Below are 19317 nucleotides of genomic sequence, written 5' to 3'. Positions count from 1 at the left end.
TCCACAGGCAGTACAGATATACAAATAGATATTCTTTTCATCCAGTCATTATTAACTGCTTCCTCCTTGATAGATAGGAGTCCGAAACAAATTATAATAATGTTTCAATCATAATTTTTCCTCATACAATGTTACATGTATATTACGATGTATAAGCTCATTCATAACATGTTCAACATAAATGTTCAAACTCATTGTGAAATAGATTTTTCACCTCTTCTTAAGGCTTTAAATCTGACACCTTGCTATTCTTTGGATCTTATATCCACTTGTTAGATTTGCTGTTCATGACTGAGATAGCAAACTGTTACATCAACACTAAGTGATTGCTGTTATGAGACGACCGGGATTTGCTACACTCAAATCATTGTGTTCGTCTAAAACCCCTTTACAGCAAATTAAGACTTTTATAGTTTCCATGACTGCCACAAGCTCTCAAACATCTTTGGATTTTCTGATATTTCTGAACCTCCAGCATTAATTTTAGCTTTATTGTGCCAAAAAATAGAATATATATATATATATATACATACATTATATCACTTATTTTTTAATCATCATCCCGAAACGAAACTGCATAAAAAAATTTACATGCGCTGTCCCTGTTGCAGCAAGTGGGAGGCTTTGTGCACAGTGTGCAAACTGTGCACAAACTGTGACTGAGTACTTTGTATCTGGGAAAACAGAGGATGATGTAAATGCAGCTGAAGGTGCAATAACATTTCATACTGTGTCAAATGTGATGTTCAATGATCTGTCAAAAACTATGTGATGTATTTGAAACTGAGGGCAGTTGAAACTGGTATGCAAGTAGTGTTGGCAAACTATCAGATGATTAAAGAACAATGTTTTTAATTTTTCTTCAGCTGCTTTTTGGTATCCTTTTTGTTGGAGTCAGAGGAACTGCAGGACCTCATGCATAAAGCAGCCATAGTGCAAAGAGTTGTAAACAAATCAGAACACTCTGAGCTCTGCCAACAAGATTATGTTAGCATCAAGCCAGCCCACGCAGGTCTTAGGATCCACTCATCAGTAAAAAACCAGTGCTGGTAACAGGATCCTCCATAGTCCGACCAGGACCCAGAAGTTCTGCTACCATAAAAATGATTAGGAACAATCAGAACCTCACCATTACAGATTTGTGCATGCTAAAAACAGTCAGAGAACTCTCACACTCCATCACATCTATGAGGGAGAGCTCTGCGTTCATGAAGCAACGTACAGTAGAAGACATTAGATATTCTGTTTGATTTGGTCAAGTCCAAAGGTTTGGTGTGAGGCTAGTGTTAAGATCGCCTTGTTCAAGATGTGAAATATTATTTCTATGGCAACAAAACATCAATAAAGTAAAATAATCACTGCAGTTTTAGATTGTAAAGAAACAACAGTTGATATTTAAATATCTTTTTTTACAGTTATGCTGCTTGTGCTGTATGCAACTGATAAAAATAAAGACTGTAAGGTACATGGCCATCGAAAATGACAACATGGCTACAGTACTCAATTTTGGCCCGAAGCTGTTTTTGAAAATATTTTAGATCAGAGACGTTATTACCTTTTGGACTTGTCCCAGTTCTGTCCCAAAAAACCTTTCTAGGAGACATGCTTGACCTTGATTAGTTAGGTTGTTCGTAGCAAGGACTAACTCAGAAGGTTGTATTGTCTGTTAAACACAGGTACTCCATTTAGGTTAAAGCCACTTCCAAGAATATTTCACGGGGAACAGTTCATCAGGTCTAGTTACGCAAAACTTCAAAAATAAAATTATTTTAGTAAAGTTTTTATAGGGGTTACATTCTGAAGAAGGAGCATTAACTGAAGCTGCTGAAATTAATCACCAAAGCCAAAAAGGCATCTGAAGGACACCACTGCTGTTCAGATGAATAGATCTTCCTCATTTAGACCAAAAGAAGACCTCTATTGTGATGGGAGGGTTGATGAGGTTAAACGTCCCTTCCTCCTCCTACTGAGTCTCTGTCGGCTGCAGACAGATTGCTGTAAAGAAGAGAAGGGACAGTCTGGAAAAGTGCAGAATGATGAAAACTGTGAAAAAAAGACCAACAAAAAAAACCCTCTTGGATCCTTTTACCTTTAATCCGGTAAGAATTGTCTTCCTCCCCAGCAGCTATGTTGGTATTTACCACCCTTTGTGAAATGTGGTGCAATAAAAGTACAATAGGGTCATTACAGGTTTTTTTCCCAGTAGGAATACACATAACATTAGTCTCACTGTTGTTACCAAGCATATCTCATATGTGCCCATTTGATCTTTTGGATGATAACAATACAGAAGGTGTATTCTATTGGATTGACATTTGGAGGTCAGTAGTTGGGACCTACTGACATTTCTTTAAGCTCTTTGCAACCACAAGATATTTAATGTTAAAACAAACTGCGGTGGTAAAGATGAAACAAGGCATGACAAGTGTACGGTATAAGCATCTTTAGGCAACAAGACAATTCAAAGTGCATACATGATGAAAATATATGAGCAATTTTTTATTTTTTTTAGGCTCTAGTGGCCTTTATTTTCATTATTTTTCAAGACAGGAAAGTGGGTTAGAAGAGAGGGGACAGTCATTCGGCAAAGGTCAGCAGGACCGGGACTCAAACCTGCGACAGCCAGTATTTGGCTCATGAGCAGAGTAGTTTAATACAGCAGAAAAAAAAAAACATTCAAAAATAGCTTGAACAAATGTGTTTTTGTCCTTAATTAAAAAAAATATGTTTTACCATTCTTTTTGTTTTCTGGGAGTTTATTAGAGCATTAAAACAGAGTGCTGCTTCTCCATGTTTTGCTGTGATTCGAGGTTATGTGGAAAATTGAACGGGAAGTAGAGAGGGTTTCTGGAAGGTTGATACAACGTCAGATCTTTTTTGTATTTTGGTGATTTATAAATTAACAGAAGTCCTCTAAAGTTTAATCAACTGATCTGCTTTCCTAGTTTTAGTGAGGACCTGGGCAGCAGCATTCTACCTCAACTCTAGCTGTCTGATCAACTTTTTCAGGCAGACCTGTGAATGTTGTTTTATTAATAATTTCAAAAATTGTTTAGTTAATACAAATTAAAGATTAATTAAAGAATTAGTCATTTAAAGTTCATTAGGTGAGGCCAGACAGACTTTGTAACTGTCTTTATGTATCTCTGATGGGCCATGTCCAAGTCCCAGATTTTATGCCTGATAGTGTTTTCTATATGATAACTAAAACATCTTGGCATTTATGAGTAGTGTCGTCTAAGTTCTGTAGTTTTCTTAATGAGTTGCACGACATGAAACTAGTTTCACTTAAAACTAATCTGATTCCCATTCTATCATAAACCTGTTCACAAACGTCCCATCCCTGATCAGATGAAAGTGTGTATGGAAAAGGGACGACAAATTAATAGGAATTAGTGTAAACTCTATTTTTTCTGACCTTGTGATTAAAAGAAAACTACATTACGGAATTTCAAAACCTTGATGTCTTCGAATTTCTGCAAAAAGTATTTACTTTCAGCCAAATCAAAATTCTTCACATTTGATGCGATTTCCTGAATATGACTGTTTGTCCTTGAAATCAATACAGCATCCTCCCTCGGGTGAGATTTGACAATAGGATTGGAATTCATGTCAGCAAACCATGCTGTCTGTAAATCAGTGATTCTGTCCTGACCAACATACCCTCATGTACTCTACATAAAAGCAGTACTAGTCCTAGTGCATTTGATATTTACCTACGACTTGGGAGTTTTTCACAGTAATTTTGGTTTATTTACAAAAGAAAACAATGATGTATGAACATATTTAACATTGATTTCCAGGGCCCCCAAAAACAAGGCTGACATATTGCCCAGGAAAGCTGGAGGAGGGAAGGAATGCCAGCCTCCCAAGCACCTGTTTTAAGTCAAATGTGTGTTAAACATATGGTACGTAAACTAGCTCTTTAATGAGAAAACATCATACTAAATGAGCCAATGCAAGTGAAGGCAACACAGAGTAGAGTTTGAGCTCTGTTGATTATAGTGTGTTTGATCATCAGCATTGCTATCAATTAAACAGCAGCATGAAGGGCTGAGAGCAGCGTAGTTTCATAACGGAGTTTGCATTATTACGTAGCTTGTAATATTAAACTCCAACTAATCATTTGTTAATCATTACCGCTGGAACTGAGCTTTTCTAACCCAAGGTTAGAGAACATTTGTGGGGGCAATAAACATCTTGACAGGGTGAGAGGACAAACAGAAGAACATGTGATCACACCCTGTTAGTGTCGCCATGGTAGCATGCTTTCAGTCCAGAAAATTTCTTATTGCCTTTTTTTTTCAGGGGCAGTCAATAAATACAGGGCATAAGAAAAGATTTAAAAAAAAATTATTTGATTAAAAAATGTATTTTTTTTCTACCCAGCCATCCCTATAATAGGTCAAATATGCTCACATTTATTTACCCTTAATCTACGCCCATTAGAAGGCGTTAATGCCTCTAAACAAGTTGCCAATAGTTGTGGCTTCAGAGCAATCTAAACATAAGCAAGCACACTTACAGTACAGGTCCTTTAGACATGGCTGACTCGGTGAAAAAAAAAGTACAGAAGACACCCATCTTCTTAGTCAAACCCGTCATATCCAGCACCGTATGAAGCTAGAGAAACTAATCTTTCCAATGATAGACAGCATTTTCTTTTAAGAGGAAGTAATATTGTTGCAAATTGGGAGTTTGTATTACAGTTGTGAAAAGTATCGACACTCAAAAAAGTATAGATACTGAACCGTTGTATCCGGATACAATTCTCATTTTCTAAAGTATCGATACAGTGCTACTCCCAGTGGCACCTAAACAGTCATTCATCTAAAGTGCAGAATAGAGGAAAATGCACTTTCTGAACACTGTGTGATTGAATAATTCTTTGCACTTTTCAGTTTCAGACTTTTTTTTTGTGACAGGTGCAGCTGCTGAGAATTATTTTTGTTTCTTAACCGATTTGGCTAGTGTCATTGTTATGTGTGCAAAGCATAGTAAAGGAAGGAAAACTTAATTTTAATTTTGTACGTTTTTTATCAAGCTTGCTTAATACTGTGCACAGCATACAACCTCAAAATATTGTTCTTATTTTTATTGTATTTATTTATTGTATTTTAATTATTAATCAAAATATTTCTGTTGAAATTTTGAGTTTTTATTCTTGTGGTAACGAAAATGGTATCGAGTATCGAATATTTTCCTTAGTATCGGTATCGAGTTGAAAAGTTTAGTATCGTGACAACCATAGTTTGTATAACTTCAAGACCTGTTACACACCAGCTGCATGTACACAAAGAACTACACACTAAACCTCTGCTTTAGGTGAAAGTTGTGAGGCACTTCTTTTTCAGAACACTCCATTTCAAATGGGGCATTGATTATTTCACTCACCTGCTTATTATGTGTTGGCTAATTAATCAGTGCTTTTCTCATCTTATTTTTGAAAGTGCCGTTGTGAGGATAATGGATAATCTACAATCATCCCAGACACATCCAACCTCTAGAGCAAAAAGGGCTGCATGCTATTTTATATGCAGGCGATTCGGGGTCTGCTTAGGTCTACTGTTCTGAGGTTAATTTAACTTCTTGTATTTGTTTTTTTAATTAACGATAATACTTGCCCGTTACAAACAACTTTTTTAGTACCTTTGAAAATTTGCTGGATCATCCCAATTCAAAACCTACAGCACTGTATACCCTCTGGCTGTTTCACTAAGTTTGTTTGTATAAAAACTTTAAGATTTCTTGGAAGGCTTTTTGGACCCTGTGCGTCATGGGTGTTTTATCCTTCATCGACCCATCAGCACAGAAAAGTTCATTGAACAAAGCTTTTTCAGCCCCAACGCTGCTGCCATAGCGTCAAGCCTTATTATTCAACCAACACAATGAAGGACCCAGATCCTTGAAGCTATTTGTGGCTGAGAGTTTAGCTAGCTCCCTGGGGAGGAGTCCATCTCTGTCACCCACAGCCTGTGGCATTCATAGGCACCAGAAAACACCTTTTGTCTCCAATACATGGTGTCCCCCTCTGGAACTCTGCTTGTAGACTCATTAAATGGTCCCTCACGGCCAAAACACACTCCACTCTAAAAATCAATACACACCTCTTTTGTATTTTTTACCCTCTCTGCGCTAAGAGTGTGTGTTTTGATGGATTGTGTCTCGATATTATGAAGGAAAATCATGAGGACTATTATATTAGACTCACACTGCAGGCATAGGTTTTTATTTCCCTGGGGAATACCTGCTTTCTGTAAAAACTCTGATCAAGATTTTACTGTCTGCTAGTAAATGGGATTGCTTGTGTGACAACTGCTTTCATATTCCCTTCGGAGCCTCAACCAAACAACAGCTGAGTAGAACTCACATGTCCCAATATAACACTTTTGGCTTGGAGAACTGATAGAGTCATTTAAAACTAACCCACAGAGCAGTTATATCAGTAACTGCTGGGAACTCTGCTGATTTGTTATAAAAAAGAACAGCTGGTGATATGTTTTTGTTCCTACTTTAACTTGAATATGTGACATTTTGGGGTGAAACAATAAGTGAAAGACGCAACAAAAATGTTTAAACTAAAATATATCATTACGCTCTACAAAGTTATGTAATTCGATTTTTGGGTGATTGCAACCGTTTCACCTCTAAGATGTATGCAGTGAATTAATGCAATCAGCTCTTCTCTGCTTCTCGTTTGCTTTCTTTCAAAGAACTGTCATTTCCCTGCAGTCCCCAATAATCTCTGTCATCTCGCTTGGGAACTTAGTGTCAGTGAGGTGGGAAGAGACAAAAACAGGGCTTAGAGATGTTCTGTCAAAAGTAAAAGCATGCCAAGAAGGAAGAGGTGGACATGGAAGGAAGCCAAGAAGTAAAAGGGAGGGAACAAAATTTCTGAGATTCAGAAAGTAACATCTATAGAGGCAGCGCATGAAAGAGGAGGGAAAAAGTGAGGGGGAGGATGTAATCCCAGGCAGGATTTAGATGCTTCTTGGCTTTCTGTGAGGAGAAATGTGTTGTAATCCCCTGCTACCCATTCAGACTTGTGCAGAATTTGTACCAAATTTCTCCATAGTTGCAGAAACTATTGGGAGTAGTCTCTTATAGATACATAATAATATGTGGAAGTCTTCATTCCTTCATATAGGTCTCACAAGTCAGATTTTGTTTCATAATTTTAAAGCCTACTTATATCATATTTTTTCTTTTTGTATGTCTCAGGTTTATTTCCTGAAACATTGACTGTTTCTTTTTGGGTAGTTTTGAGTACATTTCTTATAACCATTGTCAGAAAATCCAGGGATGAATTTGTTTGTTGCTTGACACAAAATACCTAAAATCTCAGTTTGAAACAGATCTGTTGCCCTAACAACGCATTCATTAAGGTTTCTACTGGTGCCAACTGTGGGAGCATCCCTTCAAACTAAGCACCTTGAATGCAAGATAGCCTTTCTTTATGTATTTAGATATGCATGTTTATAGCCAGAGTAAATTACCTGGCATGTCCCTAATGCTGTTCCCTTTTGCTGTTAAAACGATTGTGCTAAATTTAGTATGAATAGGGCTGGTGATATGTTGTTTTGCAGAAGAAAATGAAAAGTGAATTACACGCTGTGCAGCTGTATTAAGAAAAAAAAGAAAACACCATATATCTAATGAGTGATGTGGTTTTCTTTTTAACTTAAGTTGCATGATTATGATACATCTATATTGCACAACTTAGCTGAGCTTAGCTGTTGTTCAAGTACAGTACTATTATTTAAATGAAGAATGGAAAAAAGAAATGCTTTTTTTCTTATTCTCCTTGGTGATTTTGCATCTGTTGTTTTTGTGGCCCAAGAACTGAAACCTAACAGGAAAACTATTATGCTCTATTTAGCATAATCTTTATCATGAATCGATTGAGAAGCAAAGAGAATGGTTTGAATAAATTCACTGCAAAAAGATTACCATGCTTTTAGAATTTGTGAAACAGCAGCATCTACTAAAACACAAAAAACCCCAAATATTATCACTGAAACCATGAAAAAACAGAACTGCCCCCACCCTGTGGATGAACTTTAAAAAAATTGCTATTAACCAACACCTAGGGGATTATCAAAGGGTTAGTGCTAAAAATGTTGCTTACAGTTGGTTAGCTAAAAGGTCAAAAAGGTTTTGCTGGATGTTTTTTTTTTCTCTGTTAGAATCTGACCCTGAATTACAGATCATCTGCCATGGTGTTTATTTTTTATTTACAGTTATTTGATATCCTAATGTTTTCATATTTCAAATAAATTCCTCTGTCCAAAGAAAAAACTATTTTCAAATAGGGACTGATTCTGAGATAAGTTTGCACATTTATATTTTATTTTGATATTTGATAATGATATTTTTGGACTTGTCTTATTTGTATTTTAGTAATTTATTTATTCCTATTTTTTTTCTGTTGTCACATGTCCTGTCATGATGTTTTGGAAAGGCCAACTATAGCTGATGATTGCCTCCTTGTGCCTGGGCAGATTTACTCTTCAAATTGGACACCAAAGACATTATTCTAATTGTTTAATTGACTTATCGAAACCAGAGTAGCGAGCCAGAGTAGACCAAACACAATGGTAACCTATGTTAGTAAACATTCAACCACTTGGAGTAGCTGTATATCTGTTTGTAGGTAAGTTGGTATATTCTGAGGGCAAGTGGTTCCGATTGACTTTAGTAGATCCTCAGTGCTAATTCATGAAACTTTTTTGTTTTCTAAATCATTTTGCAAACAATCTATCATTTTTGTTCTGCTGCACAATGTGTTCTACCTCGTGTGGTCAGGGATGAAAAAACACCAATCAAAAATCCTTTAATTTTGATATTCAAATTGTACAAAATCTAGAGCAAATGCCCAAAGTCACTCCTCGAGTTCCCTGTCCTGCAGGTTTCCCTGTCTTAGCACACCTGATTCTTCTTCTTCTTCTTCTTGTGGTATTTTATGGCGATTGGCAAACTAATTGTAGTGCAACAGCCTTTTGTGATGAATGCAGTTTAGAAAAAGCCTGTTAATCAGCTATCAATGAAAAACAGTTGTGGTGGAGAGGGAAACCGCTAAAACCTGCAGGACAGTGGCCCTCGAGGAGCGACTTTGGGCATGCCTGATCTAGAGGATATCAAGGTGTTTGAATCATTTTCCATGTGGAATTTATTCTCCTCTATTATGAAAATATTTTTCTGTATGCTAAATCTATTTCATTTTCATATTTACAGAGCTTTTTCGATGGCTGGGACTGCACTAAAAAGAAGGACAAAACTAAAGGGAGGCACGACACCTTGCTGGGATGTATGTCATTGAAAGCATTTAATTGGGAAAACAAGTTCTGTGACACCTTTGTTTTTAAATGTTTTCTCTCTGCTTTTTCATCTCAGATGATCGTCACCGAGTAAAGCTCCACCCTCTGCTGGGAGATCTAAACTCAGACTATATCAACGCTAACTACATTGACGTAAGTCTATTCCCGTTCAAAATTTAAAACTCCCCAATCTCAAGCTCTTTTCCACATACTGCAAAACCATGGCCCATCTCTCTCTCATAAGCTCACCATACTGCTGCTCGGCTTCCACCTTAGAGCATCCATCCAATCAAACATCGGCCCCCGCAGGGTTGAGCCAGATGCCATCATTGTCAGGTGCTGCTGCAGATCCCTGACCCCGGCCAACTCTGCTATCGTTTTTATTAATACAGAGTGGAAAAAAATGCATTTAATTCCTGCAGAGGAGATGAGCCTCTCTGTAAGACCCCACAGTTTAAATCCCCCCAAATTAAATAGACGCCACTGATGTTATTCAATCTCTGTATGAGGCAGTTGGAGATGATCCGTTTAACTGTCGTACATGCAGCACTGCAGTAATATACTAACTGCTCATGGTGTAAAAACAAATACATGTGTTGCTGATGTGTTTCATTCATTTGTGTTTTTGTTCATAAAAGCCCAAGGTGCATCTTAAAGTGCTCTTCGGTCATCTGTGGAACGGTTCATCAGGGAGGCAGAAAATATAGATATTCTGCTGCAAAGAGAAACCTGCGGTTTGCTTCCCAGAGTGAAATATCTATTATAGTCCACAGTTGTTGCCATTTATTTGAGTTGTGTCGAGGGAAGCCCAGAAATCTGATTTGATTTCTCCATCTCCCAAGATTATTTTGCACGCGTCTCTTGGGGAATTCTGCAAAGTAAATATGACACTCGGAGAGATCTTGAGACTGTTGCATTCCCACTTCTGTGTGCAGATGATAAGGGGCTAGAGGACACCAGCTCTGTAAACAATAGTTGTACTTGATATATAAAAAAAAAAAAAAAAATACCTACCACTCCTTTACCTTTAATTAAAGGTAAAATGTCCAGCTGCATCTTGGTATTGGATGGCTTCATTTTTGGAATCCTCCTTTTTTTGACCAAGTTTTATCATCAGACTGCTTGACACTGGAGTTAAAGTGTATTTCCTCTCTTTTATTTCATTGTGGAGAAAGGTCAGCGGTGACGTGCTTTTAGAGCGGCTGTCACAATGAGAGGGTGCTAAAAACCTGGCTGCTTTCGGGCTGTAGCTATTGTAAGGGTCTCCATTAGTGTCTAGGGTGCAGAGGTGCAGGCATTAGTGGAAAAACACCACTCTGCAGCCTTTACAGTCTCAGTGTCAGAGATGTTACTCTCCGGTTGCCCTGACCCCTGCTCACTGTATTGTATCTCCTCAGCCACAGAGGAACATACTTTAGATACCTTGTTATTATTTTAGCAGAGGTCAAATTGGAAAGTTTTTCTTTCCTTTGAAACACATTTGTGCTTTGAACAGTGTGAGGAAAGTAAAAGCTCTTTGTTTCCTTACTTTTAAGTTTGCAACGTTTTCTTTAGGCAAGTTTCAACTGCAGCAACATTTTACAGGAACCATGGTAGCTTCCAATTATCAATGTTTGCCCACTCTTATTCCACTGCATCATTACCCTTAATTAGGTATGGCTCGGTTAAAAAAAAAATAATAAATAAAATATGATAAGGACAATATGATAAATTTAAGAAAAAATATCAAGGCTTCCCAACATTATTATTACAGTGCTAAAATGTGCTATGTTGACATATCTTCATTAAAAATGAAAGGGGAAGAAAATGAACTGCTTGCTGAGCTGTGAGCTGGTTTTCAGCTTTTGATATGGGTGGCCTGTTGTTGCCAGATCTGTCGCTGTTCTAAAAGCAAATTAAGACAGAAATGTTAATTTGACCTACATTTCAAATTAACCTTGTAAAATAACTTCTATAGTCAGAGTCAACTTTAATATTTGGTGGGATCTGTTTTTAGATCACATGTGTCTGCTAAAATCTCACTTTCCTGCAGGTTCTCACTTATGACTTCTGGCACCTAACACAAGTGAGCACTACTGATAAAAAAAACTTTATATGTGATAGGATGATTGCTTTTCATTTCTTAAATAGCTGAAATAAATCAGGGTATACTGCACAAAACAGAAATCTTCTTTATTGAATGACATTTCATGTTGGAACTTTTAATTGTGTTGTAGATTCCGCAGTTGTGTTCAACTTAGAAAAAAATTATATACAAATAATTATATGTATATCTATTTATGATACATGCACTAAGAAGCAATAGAAATTAAAATGATCAAGAAGTACACACAGAATACATTGCTACCGAGTAATTTGATACTTTCTCTTTAAACTAATCAAATATACACTTCAAAAACTTGAACACTCTGAGAGACAAGTTGTGACCAGCATAATCACAAAGCTGTCTCAGTAAAAAGTTGTTAGCATTTGTTTCGCTAATGCCTGAAGGCAAAGGTAGCTTGTTCATTTGCTTAGCAAATAGTGATGAGTGATGCACCTATACTGTAGATCTATGCATCATCTCCACTGGCTGTCACTGTTTGAAAACACATCCTGCACTGCGGACAACACTCTTTCTCTAGTGGTGCTTGTGTTCTTCTGTTGCACTCTTTCCGATTAGATTTTATTTATAAAAAAAAATAAGTTTTACAGTTTTACATAACAGCATGATGTCAAACTGTAAAACGCGATGTAGTAGTTTTGAAGTTATCCTATGAAGCAGGTACCCAGCTCATGCCCACCTTAAACCCCTGTGCCGAAGCTTTTCAGATCTTTGTTAAAACGAGTTGTGCTTATTGGGAAAATTTGTCCGACTTTATATTTCCAAAGTACAAATAAAAATAAACTATTAAGCTCTTGGATTGTCAACAGATTTTTGTTGTCATAATATGACAGATGTGTGGACTGTTGTTGGGATACATCCAGCTATAGTACATGTTTAAAACTTATTTAGGTGTTAAAGGTTTTCTTTGAGTTATTTAAAACAAACAATAACTTTGGATAACTGCTCAATGGTTTCACATACAACTCGTTTGTTTTTTCTGTAATGATGCGACTGAATGAGGAAACCTAAGTACTTAAAATTTATATGAAAACCTTTCATGGGTTTAAAGTTGGATCTTGTTTATTGGTCTCCCTGAACCAGATGGAGCAGCCTTTAACTGAAGACAGTCTTTGGTTGTTTAACAATCTTCTAAACATGGATCCACACTGTTGTCCACAATCTTACACATTTTATGAAGAATAGTTTTTTGTGAAATAATATCCAGATGTTCTAGAGGAGGTCTTGGAACAGAGCCATTTTTCCTTATTAGCTTGTTGAGCTTTTTAAGTCATTTGCTCTGATGCTGTTACCCCAGCAGGGGATAGAGGAAGTGACTCTCCACAACAGAAAGACCTAAACTGCCATAATAATTACAGTCTGCCTGCCCTCTTTTAGTAGATAACTCCACAGTTTTGTCTCCAGTCAGGTTTGTTGTCCAAGGTCGTTATACTCCACCACCTCCACTTTTTTTTTGATGATGTTAACAGGATTCAACCTGTTTCTTTTAAATCTACAATCATCTCCTTCACATTAATTTCAGATTATTGTTTTCACACCATGCCACAAAGCAGTCTGCTAGTTCTCTGTACTGCTTCTTGTACTCCTGGAGATGACAGTCTGGTACTGGTAGTCAGAGTAAAAAGGAATGGTGAGAGTGTCCCTTTTGGTGCTCCTGTGCCACCGACTACCTGTGTAGACCTGATTCCTCATTCTCACTAACCATCCATTTGTCAGGTAGTCTTTTATCGAGGCATTTGTTGATGCCTCCACCTTAGTTTTCTGGAGTTTTCCATGAAATAATTCCGGCTGAATTGTGTTAAATGCACTGGAGAAATCAAAGAACCTCACTATGCAGACTGCCTTGTCTAATTGAAGCAGGTGATTGATGGCATCTTCAAGTTCAATTCTACGGTAATAGGCAAACGGCAGGTTGTGCTGATAGCTGCTTGTTGCTTGCGGAGGTGGATAAACCAGTGTCCCTAGGACCATCACGATGTGGAATGTCAGGGAAACAGTTCTAAAGCCATTGAAGACTGTGTGCTTATTTGGTATATCAGAAAAGCATGTAATCATAAGACTATCACTAATTGCTGTGATGACCAAGTCAGTTCCTATTAACCAACAATTATGAACTGGACAGGTCACAGGGGGCAGCCCTGCCGGAGTCTGACATGCACCAGAAATGGTTCTTCCAGGTGGTAACATGGGCCAGACTTCTGCATAGCTTATAAAGAAACAGGATGTCCACTGGTAAAGGACCAAGGACTCTGCACTCCATAAGTGTCCCCCCAAAGGGCATCGAAAGGGATGTGGTCATATGACTTTGCCAGGACCAAAAAGCACACCTGGACTAGTAGGGAAAACCCCACGTTTCAAGAAACCGACCTTCTACAAACAGTAGACTTCTCATCTCCAGCACCCTGGCAAAGACCTTTCTAGGGAGGCTGAGAAGCGTGATTTCCCTTTAGTAGGAACACACCCTCATGCCCCCCTTCTTATGAAGGAGAACTACCACCCCAGTCTGGAAGCTATTTCCCCAACTGGAATATAATGTTTAGGCTTTGTTTCAACCACAACAGCTGAACATTATACAGGGACCTGAGGTTTTTGACCAACCTGGTGACTTGGGCCTGGATGACCAAGTTCAACTTCGAGCGTCCAGTTTTTACTTCCACCAGGGAAGGTGTGAAGTCATCTATCCATCAGTGTCCTCTGTCAAGTTCAGCAGCTTCCAACTTTGACTGCAATGTTAGCCAACCAGTGCTTCCCTTTCTGGAGGAGCAGGATAGTTTACCAGAATGTCTTTAATCTTCATCTATAGTCTTTCTCCATGGTCTCTCTGAACATCTCCACCTTGGTAACATAATTGGTGCCTTACAGTACCAATTATGCCTCAGGGGCCCCATAATCCAATGAGACTTGGTAGGACTTTTTCAGCTTGGGATCCCTAATACTAGTCTCCTCCAGGGGTTGATTTCATGGTAGGCACCTCGGGAACACAGCTATGTGGGCCACAAAACATGGACATCTTGCTCTAACTAATGGAACCTTAAATTTTGCTCATGTAGGGGATTTCCATCCATTAGTTCAGTAGCCTAGTAAAGGTTCACACTTAAGTATGATGAAGTGGGTGTTTTAGGACCCAAACAGTCAATGCACAATACCATCAGAGTCTGCATTGAAGAGAAGAGTAAATTGATCCACAGTGAAGTAAAATACCTACATAGGGCCAGGTTCATTTGAAACATTTAAATGTAAAAATAGAATGAAACTGGGGCCACAAATTTCAGAACCTGAAGAGAAAGCGTGGTGCCCATACCTCTGAGATATGTCAGTAGCAACAAGTACTTCTAATTATTATTGTGAGGATAGACAGGATAACGTGATGTTCCTAAAACTAAAGTCAAATAGATATTCATTCACAACCATTGATCAAATCCTCAGTTAATACTATTTTTATATCTGAGCATAAGGATGATGCCTAATTATAAACTCATTATCTCTGTCTTTTGAGGTTTACTTTGTTAAAATAAGTGCATTTCCATTTTCCAGTTTTATTAAATTGCAACATTAATATGGTAAAATTGATATGATATAGCACAAGGTTGAGCGGTGCTAGTCCTGTTTCCTGCTGTCCTATAGCAGTAACTCCTAAATAAAAAAAGCTGTGTTAAGCATTAAGTGCTGACATTTTTCAACGGTGTTACTATTTTAACTTTTATTCAATGTTAATTTATTTATAAATTCAAAGATATTTGCAGTCCAACTTATTCACAGTCAGACTGCATGAAAATGCACCAGTAACAAACAGGCTGGGAACATTCATTGCAACTCAATGCAAATATACTTTAATGATCCCTAAGGGAAATTCAATATTATAGTAATTTAAATTATTTTTTTCTAAATGAGTTATAGTAGATGTTGATACTCTGGCTTTAAGAAAGGATGGGAAAGATAGCATCTAGCAGTCTGTCTAGCTTCAGATCTGGAAAAGCCTTAGACTGAAGACACTCTGTTGTTGTTAACAGTTATTTGAAGAGGGTAATCTATAGGTTGTCTATAATATTCTTAATTTTAGGAAGACTTCTTATGAATTCAGAATCCTGCCAAACTGGCAAGTATGCAATAGATACTAATTGGTGCACACACATGAACTATTCTACATGCAGAGACTAAATGAAGAGAATAACATCTCCAATATTGATCATTGTAAATGGTTAATGCGTTTCTTCAAATAGTTCTTTAATAATCAATATTTAATACTGGTGTAATTTCCAGGTAATGACATTGATTAAGATATAGACAAAAAATTCTGTCAACAAAGCATTAATCTATTCTATCACAAGTTACAGCTTCCACGTGTCAATGTCCCCTCAAGGCAGTCATGAAGTTGTATTGCTTCCTTGCCAAAGTTTTGAAAAAGTGAAAGAGAAAGTTTACCTATCTATCTATAAAACCTTTAAACCTTCACTCCAGTCTGCTAGGAGTCGCTCTGCTCTCTGTCATGTTTACTTTTAAAACAACTCTCCTGTAACAGCTCAGTTCCCGAAAGATTTCACAACAGGAATTCTCCCTCACCTACAGTATAATAACAAAGTCTGGCAGTTTGTGGACATGATTTCCCCATGTTATTACACTCCAGGCATTGTACCGCTGCAAACAACTTTTTTCATTTTTGAAATAACTACATGCTTTCTTTCGTGCTTTTATTTATATGAAAAAGCAAAAAATAAAAAATAAAAAAATATATATATATACAGCTCACTGTGTTCTCTCTATAATATATCTGATATTTAAGTCAAGACAATGAAAGTTACCGTTTGGCTGATGAACACACACACACACACACACACACACATTTATGAATATATACATATGTGTGTGTTGTATTTAGCAGCATATGGTATTTGAGTATAACAACAAAGAAAGGATTCACAATGCTTATTTCACAACAACAAAAATTCATAAATAATATATAACTTTACATAAACTAATATTTTATTTGCACTAACATAACTTTTAGCCCTTGCACAAACATCTCTGCATACTCACAGACCTCCCACTTCTCTGTAACTCCTAAGCTTCTTTCATTAACTAGCCTGTGTGTCTTCTTTTTCTACTCCCCATCCCACCTCCTCGACCTCGGACCCTGTAGATTCGGATTAACAGGGAAGTAAGTACTTCACTGCTCATTCTTCTGCCTCCCATTGCTTTATTTCTGCTGTCCCCTCTCCGCTCGCTTTCAGCTGTCCTCTATCCACAAGTGCTCAAAGGTCAGAGCGTTTCAGGTGCATATTCGATCAAAAACAGAAAACCCCTTTTTTAGTGAAGGATTTAAAATGAACACAAGGAGATGTGTCCTCTCTGGATAGAGGACCCTGCTGTCTTTGTTAGTGGCTTTTTTTTAAAGTGGCCAAGAATCAGGAAGTTTAGTTGCTATGGCAACTGTCTGAAGAAGAGGAGTGGTTGTATTCCCGATCATCAAGTTTGGCCAGGGCCTGAGGAATTGTGGATAGCGGCCTTGCAGCGACGGACATCCATCTCCATTTTAAACATGTCCCTCCCCCCCCTTCCCCTTTATCTGGCCAGATGCGATTCCAAGCTACAATTCATCAGCAACATAGATGGATTCGACATTTAACGAGGATGCCCTCTGCAAAAAAAGATATAAGCCGGTATCTGCATGGATGGCTGCATGGGACTGATTTGATGAGAGCCGGTGGGCTCGAGCTGGAGTTCATGTCGATTATTTTAGACCTGCCTTCTTCACACTGCAGAATCGTGATATTGTGTAATTGCAGCATCAATTATCCTTCCAGCTACTCCTTTTAATCAACAGTGAACCACAGCATCAGAGTGGTTTTCTAGGTGACCTTTTTTGAAGAATCGCAGAGGTAACCTCACCTGTCCTTTTCTTTTTTTTAAAACTGGGAGTTTCTTTGAACAGTTTTCTCTCCCTGAAAGTGTTTATAATTCACATTTGTTCACCTCCACGCTGTAGAGGTGACAATTCATTGTTCATTCATATCCACTCCATGTACACTGTGTGAAAACATCTTTCATCTAAATCAAATGATGCTTTTCTCATATACAGCTTTTTAGACTGTTTTGCTGATCATTATTAATTTTGGTTTGAAGTGGGTTTTGTTCTATTACAATATTTGAGGAATTTTGTTTATATACAGTTTGAATTTTCTTGTTCTTGGTTAACTAATCAGCTTGGATAAAGCACACAGTGAACATTCACTGAAAAATGTCTGTACCTACAAAGATTCTTTTATTAACTAGCCTGTATCTCTTCTTTCTCTACTCCCCGTCCACCTCTTCGACCTCGGACGTTGTAAATTGATTTTTTTTCTTTTTTTCTTTAATGATTCGGTTATAAGGGACATTCTTTTGTAAATTGGGCATCTAAAACTCAAATGCTTAAGCTCCTGGTTTTTATATCTTCCTTGAATAGCTACAGTGATTCAGTTGTGTTTTTTTTTTTTTTAGTTATTTCTCTATTCAAATATTTCCCAGGACTTGTTTAAAGATACTTATCCTTCAAAAACATTTCATACTGAATGCAAAAGATATGGTTTCCTCAGCAGAAATAGTAGAAAATTAAAACATGAACATTTTGAAGAAGGGTGAAATTTTCAGTGGAGGGGAGTAAGGGGCAGAAGAGGAGAAAAAAAGGCGGTAGACGGTCAGGGACATCCTCTGTTAAAGCTGTGCCTGAGGCTCAGATGGCTTACTCAGCATGTCATCCCTCTTCTCTTTTTCAGGGCTACCATCGATCCAACCACTTCATCGCCACTCAGGGTGAGTATTCCCACAAGGCTAGAGTAGATGTTTCTATGGGTGAATGTGTGTGGATTAGATAATAGAAAATAGTTTTTTTAATAGTTTAAAGATGCTCTCCTAAAGAATTGTTTTCGTTGTGACTACAGGGGTGGCAACGTATCTAAAACCAGTGAAGGAAAAATATATGATTTGACTAAATATAATGTAGAATTCTTGGCTTTTAGCTTCAGTGTAGAGCTATAGCATTTTGCAAAAACATGTTGATACCCATTTAAGTTTTTTTACATTTTGTTACTATCAAATGTGTGTAGGTTGGAGGCTACATTAAATCTAGTCACCAGTTAATTGTAAAATTGTGGAAACATTATCCTTCAGCAAATAAAAATATAAAGACCTGTTGATTTATAACCACCCCCTTTTCTTTAATACCCCTAAATACAATACAGCACAATTAATCACCTTTGGTTTTCATATTATTTTGATAATTAAAGACTTACAATAAATAAATAAAAAATAAATAAACCTAAACAAACACTTTATGAACGCTCAGAAGAAAGCTTCCACACAAGTGTGCATAGCACCAATGAAGGCTCTGTAGTACATATGGTAACACAAAGTAATAAAGAGGTGCATATGAATTACAGAGCTAGAGAGCTACATCAACATGCTGCTTGTGTGTGCACACTGAAGCAGGAAACGGGCGTCATTACATTTTTTGAATTTATCTGAATTCTAAAATGATCTTTTATTTTTCTTCCAAAGTATGCACCTCACTTTGGATCTATGGCTTAAACAACAAAATACATTTTAGGTTTAAATCTAAGCTCATCTCTGTGCAGATGGGGCTTTAATATTGTTTTGAATCCAGTTCCTCTTTGAATAATTTAGAGATTTGTTTAACAATAAAGGGACATAGTCAGGTACTATTCAAATAAACAAACACCACCAAGAATATAGCTCCCTGGCCACTTTATTAGGTACACCTTACTAGTACCATGTTGGGACATTTTTGTGCTTTTAGAACTGCCCCAATCCTATGTGGCTAGATTCAACAAGATCCTTGACACATTCATCAGAGAGTTTGATCCTTATTGCCATGATAGCATCACATAGACGCTGCAGGTT

At 37.4% G+C, this 19317-nt stretch overlaps 1 protein-coding gene across 4 annotated transcripts in view; it reads left to right on the top strand.

The window, feature by feature from the left end:
* Window positions 1-19317, top strand: part of ptpru (protein tyrosine phosphatase, receptor type U) — a 267582-nt gene that overhangs the window by 214257 nt on the left and 34008 nt on the right. For 2 of the 4 annotated variants that reach the window (XM_015385719.1, XM_015385717.1), the window contains 4 exons: window positions 9235-9307; window positions 9394-9470; window positions 16559-16576; window positions 18174-18210. In XM_015385719.1, coding sequence (XP_015241205.1) covers window positions 9235-9307; window positions 9394-9470; window positions 16559-16576; window positions 18174-18210 — 205 coding nt within the window. The remainder of the gene's footprint in view (window positions 1-9234; window positions 9308-9393; window positions 9471-16558; window positions 16577-18173; window positions 18211-19317) is intronic. The other 2 variants (XM_015385720.1, XM_015385718.1) reach the window with 1 other exon arrangement.

This window comes from Cyprinodon variegatus, unplaced genomic scaffold, assembly GCF_000732505.1.
Source record: "Cyprinodon variegatus isolate N-32 unplaced genomic scaffold, C_variegatus-1.0 Scaffold346, whole genome shotgun sequence".
In the NCBI taxonomy this organism is placed as follows: Eukaryota; Metazoa; Chordata; class Actinopteri; order Cyprinodontiformes; family Cyprinodontidae; genus Cyprinodon; species Cyprinodon variegatus.
The sequence above is the reverse complement of the archived record's forward strand: the minus strand, read 5'-3'. Positions and strand labels throughout refer to the sequence as shown.